The 16415-nt window shown below is 51.9% G+C and overlaps 1 protein-coding gene across 3 annotated transcripts; it reads right to left on the reverse strand.

Annotated features, from left to right (window-relative positions):
• Positions 1-399: 399 nt before the first annotated feature.
• RBM38 (RNA binding motif protein 38) lies at positions 400-15937 on the reverse strand. 3 transcript variants are annotated; one of them, XR_008579626.1, is made up of 5 exons: positions 15552-15931; positions 14680-14803; positions 14016-14070; positions 1312-1838; positions 400-1206 (listed from the first exon to the last, which is right to left on the reverse strand). XR_008579626.1 is itself a non-coding variant. In XM_054845505.1 (4 exons), exons 1-4 carry the CDS (start codon positions 15717-15719, stop codon positions 1538-1540), a joined length of 648 nt encoding a protein of 215 aa, XP_054701480.1. In that variant the 5' UTR covers positions 15720-15937; the 3' UTR covers positions 400-1537. The 3 variants fall into 3 exon arrangements, 2 of the variants coding, with proteins under 2 accessions (XP_054701480.1, XP_054701481.1); XM_054845505.1 differs by having other exon boundaries at positions 400-1838; positions 15552-15937; XM_054845506.1 differs by lacking the exons at positions 400-1206; positions 1312-1838 and adding an exon at positions 1845-3683.
• Between the last annotated feature and the right edge of the window lie 478 nt (positions 15938-16415).

The raw sequence follows: 16415 nt of genomic DNA on the forward strand, positions 1-16415 counted from the left end.
TTCCACCGGAGCTGCACCAGGACAGCAGCACTTTACACCCTCTGCTCCGCACGGGCTGGGTGTGAGCAAGTGCCCGGTGCTGGGCACAAGCATCAGGGACAGCACAGCTCCGGCAGGATGCTCCAAGAGCTCCAAAACCCCAAAGTGCCAAGAGCTAGAGGTAACTTGGGACTTACAGAGTGAACAACAGCACAGGGAAGACGCTGGGAGGGAGGGCTGTGACCCCACGCAGTGCTGGGGCAGGATGCGTGCAGGGGCTCACGCCAGGCTCCGCAGGACGCGCTCCCGAGCCACCCTGCCACGCTCGCGGGAGAAGGCCCAGCGTAGCCAGAGCAGGTCCGTTTGAAAGTCCCTAATGGACTCCAGCCAAGCAAACATGGTACCATACAGTACTGAATAATTTTAAAAGTTAAAATAGTTTATTGCTGTTCTTTGTAGAAATGCACTTAACTTACATCATCTATTCTCTTCCTTTATTTGGCTGTTGGATTATAGGCATAAAAAGGTTACGTTTACCCATTTGTTCAAAGACATAACACCTTCTTCTCTTTTGCTCCACTCACGATATTCTCCTAAACTTCGCTGGCCAACAGCCCCAAATCTCTTTTACATAAATACTGTAAATGTCTCCATAGGTTGCAGCATTGTAACAAAAGATCTACCAAAGTAGACAAAATGTTCGGTATTCTTGGTTGGTTTTTTGCATTTAAAAATATACCTAAATTTGAGATAATCTTAACAGAGTAACAATTACAATAAGAAAATAGTACAGTGCGTTGACTAAAGGAATATTCTGCTCTCCTTCAAGCCAATATTCCCTTTTGTATGTTGAAGTGATTCAGCAATTACTTAAGAACTTTTACCTACATACAATAATTTAGTAAAATGAGAATTAAACAAGGCAGATACTTACTACTATTCTTCTGTCTGCAATTCACAGCTCATGCGAATAAAATCGCAATAAATATTAAAAAATAGTTTTTCTTTTTTTTTTTTTCTGTAAGGCATCTCTGAGTATTACAAAGTTTTTGTACAACCAAAAAATAAGATTGCTTTTTTCCACGTTCTCCGAGTACCTCTGTACCTCAACAGTAATTAAGAGGATTGCAGGTTTGATGAGGAGGGGAGGGCTGATGGGGTAGGGCCGGAAAGATGACCATGGGCGATGGAAGCAGACCACGATGTGTGCAAGAATCTGTAGTTTTCCTGCGAAACATTTCAGTCACTTTTAGAAAATCTTCAAGACAGTATCTGTCCAGATTGGGGGGGAAAAAAAAAACAAAAACAAAAACAAACCAAAAACCAACTTACCAGAAGTCCATTTTCATGAGCACAGTCAGACTGCAAGGGTTTGGGTTCGCCCTTAACACTATAAATAGCTTAGGTATTGATATGCACCTACGTAAAGGGGATAAAGGGGCGGCGTGATAATTTTTTTTGTTTCTTTTATTGTTTTTTTTTTGTTGTCGTTGCTGTCCTAGTCGTATCCTTCCATTGTACAAGATTGTCCTAGGTGGCGAAGGCGCGGGCAGAGCCCTTACTGCATGCGGTCGGGCTGCAGCTGCTGGGGCTGGTACTGCACGAACGCGGTGGCGGGCGCCGCGGGGTTGCTGGCGGTGATGGGCGGCTGGACTGCGCCCGTGTAGCCGTATCCCACGAAGCCGGTGGCAGGGGAGGCAGCGTAGGGGTACTGATCGTAGGCAGCTGTGGTGTACTGGGAATAGGCTTGGCTGGCGGCGGTGTAGTCGATGTAGGGAGACGTGATGGACTGCACAGGGGTAGGGATCACCACGCTGGGCTGGATGATAGCTTGGGGGTAAACATAGTGAGGCGTGAGTCTGCGGAGGCAAAGGGAGAGAGTCAGCGAGAGGGGGCTGGGATCCCTCCAGCCTGCATGTCACACTCCTTCCCTCCCCCCCCCAAATTTATGTGCATCAGCCACAGAAATGGTACTGCCCAGCAGTGCTGCCCTTGAGGCAGGGGTGCTGCTCGGGGTGCAGGGAATGAATAGCAAAATGCTCCTAGACCCCGAGGGCAGAAGTAGTGCAAGGTGAAGCATGGACTGCAAGAACAGACACACACCTGGTCTCCATGTCTTGTACCTCCCGCTGTCCAGGCTGCTGGTCCCCAAAATAACCTCCCTGGATGGCCGTGACACAGCCCCTGCCCGACCGGCTCGCCACATCTCCCCAGCACCCACGTGCCCTGCCTGCCCCTGCCAGCATCACCACCTCCCATACCCTCCAGGTCCAGGCTTCCCCACACACTGCCCAAGCACTGGTGGGGCTCCCAAGGACCCACCGACCCCACGGGGCACGTCCTGGCACCGGGGACACAGGGTCGCTCCTCTGCTCGTCCGACCAGGGACAACCACTGCTCCCGGGCACAGCCGAGGGCCTTCCAGCTCGCTGGCTGTTATCAGTTACTACACATTTTAGCCAGTGTTTCCATAACACTGGATGTTTAGGGCAATGCTACACAGTGTTTGTTGTAAAACACGACGTATTAATTGTGGTTTTCTTCCCTTCAGCAACACTCCTGGTAGCAACCACGCCAGCAGCCCCTGGCCCCGCAGCGATGCTCACGAGCTTTTACACCCAAGCTTTTACACCCAAGCTCTTGCGGCCAGCCGGCCCCCGGCATTTCCTCTGCCCTTTCCATGCAGCTCCTAAAGCGTTGCTTTTCACCACCCGGTTCGCCCCTGCCCCGAGGTAGTCATGCTGCTGAGAGGAATTTAACAACGCCACAGTCAATTAAAGCCCACAGACTGAAAGATCCTGGAGATGATTAATGCAGGATTGCCCACTAATTTGCTAGAAATTGCTAATGAGGAGGAAAGAAAAAAAAAAAAGGCAGCAAAATGAAAGGGCTGTATTTTCCAAAGGGCCCGCAAAAAATCAGGCCTCAAAGAAAAGCAAAAACTGTGCAGACCTGAAGGTTTAGGTCCATCCACACAGACTGCCACAGGTCAGACAAATACAGGCAACTGCACGTGCAACTGCAGAGAGCAAACGGTGTCTGCCTGCAGAGCCCTCGGCAGCAGAGAGCTCCATTGTGCACAGCCTTGACAGATTTGGGGCTTGTTTAAGAAATAAGGGGGTGCAGCCTGTCAGCAGCAAACGGCACGTGACCGCTGGAAGGTCAGAGCCACACGCACCAAGAAGTGCACGCTGTGGAAAAAGTCCCTTTGGCCGGCTGCTTGCTGAATCACGTAAGGCAAGAGCACGAACCAAAAGCCATCCTCCAGAGAGCTTGTTCCACCCTGCCCCAAAACCCAACTCCTTCTGGCAAACAAGAAAAAAAAAAAACCACCAAGGTAAAACTCTGCAAAGAGCTTATGCAGATTCAAATATTTTGGGGATTTTTGTGTGGATGTGTGTGACAGCACATTTTCAAACATGACCACTTTTAAAAGCCTCCCACGGGCTTTTCACAAGACACAGGCTGGTACGTGCTGAAACTGCTCTTCAAAGCCGAGCTCAGCTGCGCAGGGAGGGGATACCTTGCCCACTCTCCTGTCCGATCTCTGGGGTTGGAGCCCCAGCAGACACCGCGCTGCCCAGCACCGGGACTGGGTGCTCTGGTGCTTCCCGGGGACTCGCAGCCAGGGACTGGAAACTGCTGGATGGGTCACCAGTTGCCCTCCTTCCATCCCAGTGTCTGTCCGAGGTCTCGGCCACCACCTACAACGTACTGGGGGTCCACCTGGGGCCAGTCCCTCCTACCCAGCAGTGACGGGGCCATTCCCATTTGCCTCACCGCCAGCACTGGATGGTTTAACCTGCTCTTCAGGCAGGAGAAAGGCTTCTCACAAATGAGTGCTCATCTGAGCCGAGTTTTCTCTTGTTTTCCCACTCACATATGCACTTTGTTTTTTCTTGAGGCAATTTGCATGATGAGAGAATGATTGTTCTCCTCCCCACACACAGCAACACTGCCTCCGGGGCCTCAGATAGAACGAGGCCGCCCCCAGAGGAGCGGCACCGGGGAAGAGGATGGATGGTGGAGACCAGCACCTCAACCTTTGGCTGACCAAGTGCAAGGCCATCTCCAGAGGCCAGCGCCATCCCTGGCGTAGTGCAGAGAGAGGGACCTCACGGCCTTCAGTCCACAGCTGCACCATACCCGACATCGCCCTGGGCTGACAAGAATGAGACGAGGCAGCAGAAATTCACTGAATCGCTTCTGGTTTAGCGCTGATCTAACCGAAGCCGGCACGGCTGAATCAGAGCTACAGCTTGTGCACCGGTTCAGACCAAGGGCGCTCCATGCCACGTACTCACGTCGGGCAGCACCAACCGCCACCTCTGCTGAGGAGCTGGGCCTAGTCCCGACCCAGTCCTCACGCTTGGTCAGCGGGGTTTGGGTTGTTTCGTTTGAAGTAACACAGAGGGGCAATACTGCTCTCTTGGCTTGCCGGGGACCTGGGAAAGGCTCCGCGGAGGCACCCCAGGCACTGGCCCATGCAACTGCCGGGGGTGAGACACGCGGACCCCACACACATCTCTTGCTCTCAGTCAGCAGGTCGGACAACCGCCGGCATCCCAGATGGGTGACAGACGCTCTGGCTGCCTGTTGCTTCTCCCTACTACTGTCCCACTACTGGGCTTCCTGCTATTCCAGGGCTTGATAAAGTTAAAACCACTCCACAAAACACAACAAAAAAACCCAAATGCACAATCCTCACACTCAGGACTCACTAAAAAAAACAGCTGAGGAGAGGCCTGCACTTTTCCTGCACGCAGGCATTCAGCCTGCACCTGCAGAACGAGGAGGCCGGTCCGAGAGCTCCCGAGCAATCCAGCCTGAGCATCGTCCTGTTTGAGCAGCTCCACAGGTCACCCCTCATGTCCCTTGCTGCCACCCAACTGCTCTTCGGAGCCAGCACACCCCACGGGGAGGACGTGGCCACGCGCGGGGATGTCAGGGTGAGCACACGCTCCCATCTCGTCCCCGAGAAACTCCACGCGTCGGCTTTGCTTTCAGATGCGCAGGTCCTCCATCGCAGCTCCCACGGCGTGCTCCAGGGACAGCAAATCCACGACATCCTGCACTACTTTTTTGCTCAGCAAGGAAAAATTCCAGCTCTTCGATGCTACTTTGAATAAAAAGCACCATTAGCTAAGATGACAGTAAGTATTCCTGCACTCCGTTTCCAGAAATACATCCCAGCCCAATACATACCCAAGCGCACACCACACGCCATAGTTTACCGCACTGGAGAAATCACACTCAGCATCTCCAGAATCTGCTTCTACGTAAAAGGGAACGTTCTTTTGGTCTGTGGGGTTTTAATAATTTAGCTAGAAATTTCAATCATGCTATGCAGTTTGGACTTCTGAATTAGGTGGACAGATGGAACTCATCGATCAAAACGAAACACACAACCCAAGGTAAGGTCACTTTGATGACTTGCAGCCACAAACAAAACAAAACCAGTGCAGTACGATGAAGTTCTCTGCTGGCTACGTTTAGCATCCACAGAAGGTCTGAAAATATTCTCCCCCCTTCCATTATTTCTGAAGAAGATCTTTCGGGGGGGGGGGGGGGGGGGGGAAGCTCTTTTAGAGTTCCTTTTTCTAAAAATCAGCAAACTCTAATCTGAATTTCTACAGAATGAGTCACACTTGTGTTTTAAGATGCCTTTCCCTTCCTCCCTGCAGTTTTCCTCCCTCCCCCATGATGGGCCCTGCCAGCCAGAAGAGAACTTCATCTACAATACACACAACGTGATTATAAAACGTCAGCCAAGTGATCAGCCACGGCCACCACACATCAAAGTCATCCCGTGAACAGCAGACGTACGAGATGCTTCTGGCATTACAATTAATTGCGGGCAAAGGCCACAAAACGCAACAAGCATGGTCAAACCTAAGTCTAGAGCCGGCAGCGGCCGCGGGAAGGAGTCGGGAGGGCCGTCACGGTGCAGGAGGGCAGCCGGGACCGCCACGCTAGCCCACGTTCCTAACTACGTGGCACGACGCCACGCTGCCCCAGCAGCCAAAATTGAAAGACACAGAACAAAAGAGATGGTTACAGAGCCACTGGCAGAGGAGACGCAGACTCAGCTTCTGCTTTTGCTGTGCAAAACGCGAAGGACAGAAGAAAAGCAGCCCGGTTTTGGTGCAGTCCTGGCTGGAGGTGTTGGAATGCATCAGGTGAGGCTCGCGGCTGCCATCACCCTTGGATCCCGGGAGGTGCTGCCTGCTGAAAGAGCAGACTTCTTAAAATCTGCCGTGGCCCGGTTCTCCCCATCGCACCGGCAGGATGCCAGGGGCGAGCTGCAGGGCAGGGCTGGCTATCAATATATTTGATTATTTTAGGCCGGGTTTACACTCCCAACCTCCTTGAGCTCCGCCAGCCACACCAGGAGCGTTTTGCTGCTGCTGGAGAGGTGGGAGACAACTGCAACCCTCTGTCAAGAGGGACACGGCATCGCACAAACACTTGGGAAACAAGAAGGGGCACAGGGCTCTTGGCAGCCTCGCAGAGATCAGCACACAAACGCCACCGCCACGACCAGCCTTTTATTCCTTGAAGAATAAAAGAAACAGAGCCCTTTGTATCTGCCAGTGAAGGCACAAATTCTGGCATTTGACCCCAGGAATTTGGCCTCCATTTCCACTAGAGTTGACCCGTTAGCTGCTACAGGGATGCCCACGCTGCCACAACACGTGATGGCAGGCGGTGCCAGGCTCCAGTTGTAGCTGGTACTGCAGAACGAGCGGAGCACAGCCAATGCTGGCCACGACAGCAACGTGAAAACCACCTCTGGCGAAGTAACACCTCCAAGCACAGCCTGGGTGACGGATTTGAAGACATATTTTGAGGTGGGTTCCTGTGTGTAAGAGCACCAGACACGAGCTGCCGGGGGAAGCGCACCCCAGCACCACGCAGGAAAGCAGCAGCAGCAGCCCGGGGGCTCTACGCTTGCGTTAATTAGCGGTGCCGCACCACCACCTCGGCGCTGGTGATGCACAGGCGCATCCTGACGTAACTCACGCCCCAAGAATATCATTCCTGAAGGATGCTCCCAAGCCACCAAGCGCTCACCCCAAGCAGCCACTTCAAGTAAACCTGCGCGGAGCGGTGCCAGCGTGACAGGCTGCAGGAACGTGAGAAATTCAGGCCCTGTTCTCAAACCCAGACACGATGAGGAGGGGCTGCAGGCTGGAGCATGGCCGGGTCAGACCCTGCCTGCCAACAAGGACTCCTGCTGCGGGAGGAGATCGCGTGGAGTTTATCCACCAACACTTCGGTAGATCAGGACGCTCATCGTGCCTCCACCGTCCATCAGCTTTCACTGACGCGGGCTGGGCTTCAACCACTGACATGACAAACCTCCGAATCCTGAAATGTCCCTGCTAAACCTGATTTAAACATGCACTGGAATCTCAATGGCTTCTGCCTCATCGGCCAGCTCAAAGACAGACAAGGATGAACTCTGCAGCTCCATGGTACAGTATTTATCCTCACCTACTAACACATGACACAAACACAAACCAACTAACCCAATTTCTGCTCATCTTGTAACTAATTTGCCTGTCTGTCTTCTACTCATCCTCCTCTGTCCCTCTGGGAAAATTTCACAGCAGTCTGTGCATACAGACACACGACTGGGCTTCCTGCTTCCCCCTGGGGACCAGACATCACCACCCTGGTGGCAATCACCACGGAACAACCTGCCACAGCAGACGGTCCCAGGCTGGAATCGGCGTAAGAGAAAAAGTGGTTGTATTACAGGATTCAGTAATAACCTCCTCTGGTTGCTGAGCCTACCAGAACCATTGCTCGAGAAATACGAACGCAGACTTAAGAGTATGAGAGCAAGCCACAATTTCAATTTATTTTCATTTTGTCAGGAGAGAGAAAATTCAAGGAACAGGAGGCACCACAGTAGCTGAGAACCTGTAACAGATCAGCAATGTCCTCATTTTACAGCGTGAACACATCTCAGCTTCACGATGCAACAAACTAACCGCCCATAGCAGAAGACAGTGGATTCCACAGAAACAAGTAAAAAGAAATGCCATCTACACCTTCTCCCATACCCAATGCAGAGGTGTGGGGAAAAAAATCAAAAGAAATAATAAAAAAATAAAAAAAAGAAGTTGCAGACCAAAGATCAGAGTACATATTCTCACAAAGATCTAATCCTTTTTCTCAGCTTAACTAAGAGTCTGAGATCAACATGCTGAGCTCTGCCACGAGTTAGCCAGGCTCAGCAATTTACAGCTTTATCCTCTGCATCTTGCTTCCCCCACACCCAAAGGAAAAAGAAAAAAAAATAATAATCCCAAACAAAGGCATGTTTGGCCAGACCAAAAATAGGTTTGGAGAAGCAGGCTGAAAAACACTCAGGTAGCGGGAGATAACATCTGCCTGAAACAAGAGCCATCTGGCACCGAGGAAAAAGCCACATGGAAGTTTCTCTGCAACTAGTCAGCTATCCAGAGAAGGAAAACCCCCTTCCCTTCCGAGTTACCAGCACAGCCAAACCAGAAATGAACTGACAGAAGAAACAGAAAATGCTTCACACCAGTGTGCTACAGGAGCCCGAGCCCTTCAGCATTGGCAAGAGAAGCCCAGGAGGATGCTAGACTCATCAGGTCCACGCCGGAGGAAAACCAGAGGCTCTGACCGATTAACCCAGGAAGCCTCAGGAATTCTGCCTTTACCCAAGCTTTCCAATTTTCTTCTGCAATTTGGAAAAAACCAAAGGCTGCAGAAACATCTCTAAAGTGTTCTCAAGTACCTGTCAAATTTTGGCATAACATATATTAAATTGACTACTTTCAACTGGTTCCATTTTTTACACGTGATCCCTTCCACTGACTTTAATTAAAAACCATCCACACATTTGACCTATCGAAACCTCCTTCATGCATAGACGAAGTATTTTGAAGCAGGGTGCTTTAGCTATGGAAGAAGCAACGAAATATCTATTTTGGATAAAAGAAAACCTACACTGATATAACAAGTGATTTCTAAGCCAAGAAAGAAATTCCATTTTAAGAGTTTCGGTGATCTCTGCTGCCAGTTGTGCTTTCACTGATCTATAGCATCTAAAACCTCTCTCTCCACACCTTCCTGCAAGGCAGGGTCCCGGGTGCGGCTCAGCTGTGGCACGGGAAAGCCGAAACGCTTGAAGCTGGCGACAGGGCAATTGCAGGGGACAGCACGATCCTGTTTCCAGGACTCGGAGACCCAGATAGGAGACTCGGTTTTAAGTCCAAGGTCCACGACTTTTCGTCTTTTGTGATCATAGAGTATATTTAGCTTTGGTATGTAGCTTGCTCCCATCTGCGGGGAACAAGTTCCTCATATAAGTCATATTTAGAAGTGACCCGGTGTCCTTGCTACCAAATTATCGGCACAACAACTGTCTGGTTCCCTCAGCTCAGAGGCGGGCCGGTCAGAGCTGCATTTATCATTCAAATTACTGGGCATGTGTTTAATACTCCAGAGTTAGGGACCAGTACGCCAACAGCTGCTCAAAGGAAAGATGAGATCAAGTACAAGCTGGACTGCTCTGAAAATTCAGACGCGTGCATGAATCTGCCGCGTTGGGACTAAGCGGCACCAGCCAGATCAGAATAGGAGAATTTTGCATCTGCCACTCCCCAGCTCCTGCAACGAGGAGAAAGGACTCGGGTCTCTGCTGCTACGGCAGCCGCTCTCGCGCTGGTGAGGATGAAGAGCAAATCCACCGAAGGCAACGGAATCACGCAGAGAAGACGGCGCAACTCGAGTCGTGCTGTGAAGACAAAGCCGGAGCCAGCTCAGCCCGGCTCTCCATCACACGCAGACCTGTGCCCTGGCTGCGCTGCCATGGCATGTGGCACCTTCACCGGGAGCCTGTCCCCTGCAGAATGTCTAGCACTGCCTTGAGCTTGGCACACCATCGATGTAGCCGAGTGTAAGGTCAGCATATCAGACCGTGCTCTTCTACGGGCCTGTACTAGATGCAGGACATGAGCAAATTGTGCCCAAAACCAAAACAAATTGTATACTGAGCCCTTGGATCTGATACCAGCATTTGCCACCTTGATGTAGACATACAAGAAAATTCACAAAGCCATCTGATCTGCTCATAAATACATGTCTACTTTTAAAAGAAAAGAAAGAAAAAAAATCAGCTTTCTGACTTGCAAGCATTTGGTCTGAATAGCAGTAACCATGCCCGAGAACCAGCAGCTGAAGCCATTTGGAAAATGGATTTGAATGTTTCTTAGGAAATCCCCCCCCCAAAAGCTTTCATGTTACTGGCACAGGATAAGCAACAGGTGCCGGGTGTGCCATCCCCACGGAGCTGCTCGTGGCCAGCAGAACAGCCCGGGGTCCTGCGCCGGGCCAGCTTTCGGGTAAGCGGTGCAATAGGAAGTCGGAGCACGGGGATGCCAGCTGACAGAGGCTGAGCAGAGCAAGGCCAGCGTGCGCCGGTTTATAAGCATAACCACAGAAAAGATGAAAGTTTTTCTCCTTTTATTTTTAACCCAATAGAGAAGTTTTAAGGATAAACAGCTGCAAGGGAGGGTGGACTGACACAAAGAGGGACTTTCTTTGCTTCTTAACTGCAGCAGCATCAATGCATGAAATTTCAAATTCAAAAAGATTTAACTCTTTCTGATGCTGCCTGAGAACAAATGCGGGTCAGAGTCAGGGGCCCACAAAAGTAAGCAACTACACAAGGATGGGCAGCGGGGTCTCTGGAGCAGCAACGTGCAAGATATGGAAAGAGCTGGATCCTGCGGCAAGAGGCAGCTATACATTTCCCAGAGCTCAGTCACTTACTCAAGCACTGGTAGATCTCCCACACAGATAGCTCCTTCGCTGAGGCACGGCCACAGGAATGCATCTGCCATACACTGCTCGTGTCCAGAGCAGCAAGCACGGCTGCAAAGAGGAGAACCAGGGAATCCCCATTCCCTGCACAGACTGAAACCTGTCTCGAGCCCCAGGGTCCCAGAGGAGAGGACCAAGAGGGGGGGTTCAGCAGCTTCCAAGACATTTCATACATTTCTCAAAATTTCTCAAGAGGGACACTGCTGCAGTAAGAGACAGCTCTGTTTGGGGAGAGGGTCCCCCCCTTCTCTGATGGCAGAAGTGCAGCTCTGTGCTGGCCGACAGCCGCAGGGACACGCTGCGGTATCACCAGCTGCCTCCCGGCACAGCGCAGGCTGTTAGCCCCGGGCTAAGCCCCCAGGCCTAACGCTGCTTCCCTGAACTCAGAAGCCAGATCCCTGAGTCGCCCTGACACAGACACATCCTTTGCCTTGCTTTACTGTTGAGATATCCGGTTACGACAATCTAGAGACTACTTTTCAAAACAGAATTTACTACTGACTCCGTGCTGTCTGCTGTGCAAGTGCCTCCCCTGCCAGGGCAGCAGGAGGAAGGAGAGAGGCTCCTCATGGTTTCTCTTTCTGTTCCGCATACCCCGAGCAATATTTACCACTGCATTTGGGTGCCTGGGGCGGGGGGGGGAAGCCTTCAGTTTATAAATAATCCTCACTGGTGTTTGGGTAATTTTCATAGTTTCCATTCATTTCAGGTTTCACCAAAACCTGCATTTTGTGGCTTGATAGCTGGAACATGACTGGCTGGCTTTCTCTTATTTAACTGCCTAGCAGTTAACGGGTTGTTCATTCATTTCTTCCTTGCCAAGTCCAGCTTGCACACCTCGTACCCTGCGTCCCATAACAATCGTCTTTCGGAAACCACATGCCAACCCCTGGGCACAAACACTTTGCAGAGACAGGAACCGCAGGAGGGAGAACCGGGCAACGTCTTACACCGTGGGCAAAGCAGACGAGCCATGGAGCTTCACTTGGGGAAGGTCAGGATCCACCCCACACAGTGCAGAGAAACGGACAACAGCAGTTTGATGAAGCTCCCATCTGACCCTGATAAACTCCTCATCTGTCCTCAAATCTCACAGAGGGCCAAGGAAATTGCGGGTTCAAGGGAATGCAAGAGTGGAGCCTGGCAGTCTCTTAATTTTGCTGGTCTACTGACGAGACAAAGAGGGAACCAGCAGCCAAGCTCCGCTGCTTGACTGAGCACCTGATGCTATCCTCAGAGGCCACAGAGCAGCCCCAGTCACGGTGCTCAGATAGAGGGCTCCACATTTTGCCAAACCCACATTTTCAGTGATTCCGCTCCAGCAATGACTGAATGCAACAAAATTCTTGTTTACTGATGCTTGCAAATAATGATATATAATCCCCTCCCTCCAACCCTCCAGTCTCCCGGTTCCTGTCTCTTGGCAACTGATAAATAATTTATAGTGCTCTCTGCTGTATGTGCTAACTGCAGCTCTGCTGGTTTAATGATGAAACCAATGCCTAAGAACTGGAACAGTAACTGTCTAGATCACACAGAACACGTAGTCAGTTGATCCCACACTCCTCTGTACGTGAAACTAAAAGCAAACTGTTCACAAAGAAAAACTACATTTTCCAAAGCTGCAGGGCTGCGGCTGCTGGGTAGGCACGGCACCCACAGAACAGCAGATTATCTGCAAGAGGAACAGGCATGCGCCGACACTCCTGCCAACACCAGGAGTTAAACAAGCTTCGCTACTGCGCTCTTTTCTGTTAGCACACGTGGAAAAACTACTAACAGGGTGGTTTTATCGTCAACTTCTCTTGTGCACTCCTGTGCAATGTGGAGAGCCTCTGGGGTTCACATCTCGAAGGTGCCGCTACCGCCTACTTTGGGGCCAGGACAGCGATTGTAGCTCCCATGCAAGGGGAGCTATTAAAAAGCAGCATCTTGTCTATGTCACCTACTGTGGCTCTTGCATCAAAAAAAAAAAAAGAGTCTTCATTTCATGACAGACATTCTTTGAGTCTTTCCAACAGAGCCGTAACCACTAATGAAAACTGGCATGTTTGAACCGTACACACCACACGTACACTGGGTGTGCACTATTGTGGCAACACAGTCTCTTACATCCATAAACTCATTGGAATGAGATTACCCAGGCAGTTGGCAACTGCAGCCATGAGGGCAGAGGAGTGAAAGTTTCTGTTTTGCTGCTAGCAGACTTTTTTCTTTAAAAAAAAAAAAACAAAACCCATCCCAAAAACACATGAGCGGAGAGCAGGAAAGGGATGAAGTATTTCTGTTGACAAAGGCCAAAATCCCATCTATTTATGTTAGAGTCACACAAAAACCACAACACAGCAGTGCTCAAAAGCTCTCAAAAATGCACCTATTTTCTTAATGCTCTTAGAAAATAATAATAAAAAACCCCTATCAATATTCACTTTCTGAAATGGTGTAAAAAAAGAACTGCATCAATCATTAAACAGTTAAATGAAGGCAGTATGACAGTCGCTATTGTTCTCGTGAAGCACACTTGTCTTTTGCCGAGCAGCTGCCAGATCCTATTAGATGTATAAAAAGAGGACTTTTCTAACCGAGTAGGGATGGTATAAGCTATTGAAAACAGCAGACAAAAGCCCACTTTTGCAGACTATTCAAGCCTTGTATAACATCTGTCTAAAATCAATTTTTGACCTAATGTTACTTTCATTAAGTAACAGACTTTGTTTCCAATGCAATTTGTTTTCTAGGATAAAACTGTATCCTAAGCATTATTACGTGGGAAACGGCACAGAGGAAGCAGAAGATCTTATTTGAGAAACATGAGAACAGAATTTGCTTAATTGTTTTGACACCTTAAGTACTATAATAGAGAAACTATTTTCCATTTATTTGAATTCTTGTGAATTCTTGAAGTTGGCAAAGCAGCAAGCAACGCATCGGGTTTATTATGACTAAGATTTACTGAGGATAAAGGAGGATCTTTGGGAATTACATTAAAGCTGACAAATGCACAAAACCTCTGAAATCTTCACCAGAAATAAAGTACTCCGAACATTAACAACAGCTGTTGAAACTGTCCACTCTTGACGGCTAAGGCTTTTTTCACGCCTTTTAAATAATGAGGAAGTTGATTCATGAATTTCATTTCAAACAGACTGTTAAGAAACATTGCCACTTACCCAAAGGGTCTCTGAATGAAGGCTGGATGTAGCTGCTGCACACCTATGGTAAAACCTAGAAAAGCGTTCAGGAAAAAGAGATATTAATGAATAGCATCCATTGTAACATTCAACTCGTAATATACATGCATAATTACACCTCAGACAACACACACATGTGTTTCATCTGCTATGCATGTGAGCAAATTCAGAGCCCCATTTAAAAGCAAGTTAATTTTAATACGTGTATGTGATATGCACAAGGACCAGATGGGAATTCAGATTAAAGAACAGTGTGAAAGTGCTGTTATTGAGCAGACAATGGGGCAGAATGCCGTATTTTACACACTGGGTACCGCGGTCATTAAACCAAAGGGCAGAATGATGAAATGGATCTTACTGTTAATACCGATGTAAGGAAGAAGGTAACAGGAAAACAGATTAGTCACGGAAGAAAACAGCTTTAATTCAGTTACATGAACTTCGGTTCATAACACCAGTGTAACGAGTATGAGTAAGAGGATACGGAAGAGAGGTAACTGGACTACAGTGTCCTTGGTCAACAATCAAAACTATGAGGGATAAGCACACATCATCGGATCAGATGAACCCAGCCCGAGGAACTTGTTTCCTCGTTTTACAAGTTATTCTAATAGAGGGAGACGGGATCTCCTGGATGCCTCACCAGTTTGAATACTCCTTGGTTTTGCTCCCAAATATGCCAGGTTCACATTTGCTTTCCTGCCATCAATGATGGGGTTTGGGTCTTTGCACGCTCTTTCAGCTGCGGCTCTGTCAGCCATGGTCACCTGGAATTAAGCACAGCCTTGTTTGTAGCAACGGCACTTTGTAAACACTCCAGCAACAGGCACTAAGTGGAGTTTATTTATTGTTCTATTCGGGAGCTAAACCGCGCTTCACGCAGCCTCCCCTGCGCAGCGAGATGGGAAGGGCTCCCGGGGACTCGGCAGAAAAGAGGGCTCCCCCCTCGCCCAGTTACTCCGTTGGGCTTACGCCAGTTGTTTTCCCTTGCCTTTCCACCTCCTCCCCCGTGCTTTTTTAAGAAGTTGGTGGAGCCAGTCCCAAAACTCCCCGCAGCAGAGACGGCTCAGGGGAGCTGCCAGGATCCGCGCGATGCAGAGGGCAGCGCATCGCGCCGCGCCCCGCGAAGCGGCTCGGCAGCGGGACGGGGGCGCTGCCATAACCCGCTCGGGAGGGGGGGGCTGTGCTCCCGGGCCCCCGGCCCAGCCTTTGTCCTGGCCGAGCCGCCCCCGCTCCCGCCGGGCACAGCCTCCCCGGCCCCACCAACCACCGCCGGGACGGGCGGCAGCACCGAGCCGCTCCGCAGCGGGGCAGCGCCCGGCCACCGCGGGGGGGGGGGGGGGGGGGAAGTCCGCCGGAGCCGGGACACCGCTACCAGCCGACCAGCCGGCCCCCTTCCCCGGGCCGGGCGTGTGTGTGTGTGCGGGGAGGGCAGCCCCACCGCCCGTCACCGCGGCGCCCGGCCCGTCGGGCAGCGGAGCGGGGGGACCGAGACACGCGCGGAGCGGCACTTACAAAGCCGTATCCCCGGGATTTGCCGGTCTGCCGGTCGGTGATCACCACCGCCTCCTCGATGTCCCCGAAGACCTCGAAGTACTTCCTGAGGGAGGAGTCGGTGGTGTGGTAGGGCAGCCCCCCGACGAAGATCTTGGTGAAGGTGGTGTCCTTCTGCACGGTGTGCATGGTGCCGGGCGCGGCCGGCCCCAGCCGGCATCCACCCCGCGCCGCCGGCGACGAGAAGAAACACTCCCCCCTCCCTCCGAGCCCCCGCGGCGGCCGAAGGGAGCGGAGCGGCGGCTGGGTCCCGGGGGCCTACAGCCGGCTCATGGCCGCGCTTTGTCCCGGGAGCGCGGGCGGCACCGCGCCCTCCCGCCGGTGCCGGTGAGTAGCGGCCGCCCGCCCCCGCCGCCGCCTTTGTAGGGCCGCGCCCGCCCCGCCCCGCCCCACCGCCGCGCAGGGGCGCTCGGGGCGCGTAGTCCGGCACCGCACCCGCCGCGTCTCTGCCGGCCCGGCCCTGGGGGCCGCGGTCTGTGCCCCTGCGGCGGCGGGTGCTGCACCCCCCGCCCCGGCCCAGCCGTGGAGCTGCCCCCTTCGCCCCCCTCCTTCCCCCCCCACCCCCCCCGGGCCGTGGCCGCCTTGCCTTACGGGGAGGGGACCCGTCGGCCGCGCAGCCCCTGCGGTGCAGGCAGAGCACACCCCCGCGGGCATCGGGACCTCCGCAGACCCCCGGGGAGACGGGGTCCCCTGCGGCCAGCCCCCCCCCCCAGTCTGAGCCTGGCCCAGACTACAAGTCCCGGCGGCTCCTGGGGAGCAGCTACAAACCCCGCGGCACGGCGGGGGGGAGGCGAGGGGACTGCTCCTGCAGGAGCCCGCCAAAGA

Source organism: Grus americana, chromosome 17 (assembly GCF_028858705.1).
Source record: "Grus americana isolate bGruAme1 chromosome 17, bGruAme1.mat, whole genome shotgun sequence".
Taxonomy (NCBI): domain Eukaryota; kingdom Metazoa; phylum Chordata; class Aves; order Gruiformes; family Gruidae; genus Grus; species Grus americana.

What these genes read in the sequence shown, in the direction of transcription:
- RBM38 (XM_054845505.1), bottom strand. Translation starts at nt 15,719, where the DNA reads ATGCACACCGTGCAGAAGGACACCACCTTCACCAAGATCTTCGTCGGG. An exon ending in AATCCCGGGGATACGGCTTT is followed by an intron (nt 14,804 to 15,551) that starts GTAAGTGCCGCT and finishes GCTTAATTCCAG; the next exon opens with GTGACCATGGCTGACAGAGC. An exon ending in ACCAAGGAGTATTCAAACTG is followed by an intron (nt 14,071 to 14,679) that starts GTGAGGCATCCA and finishes ACGCTTTTCTAG; the next exon opens with GTTTTACCATAGGTGTGCAG.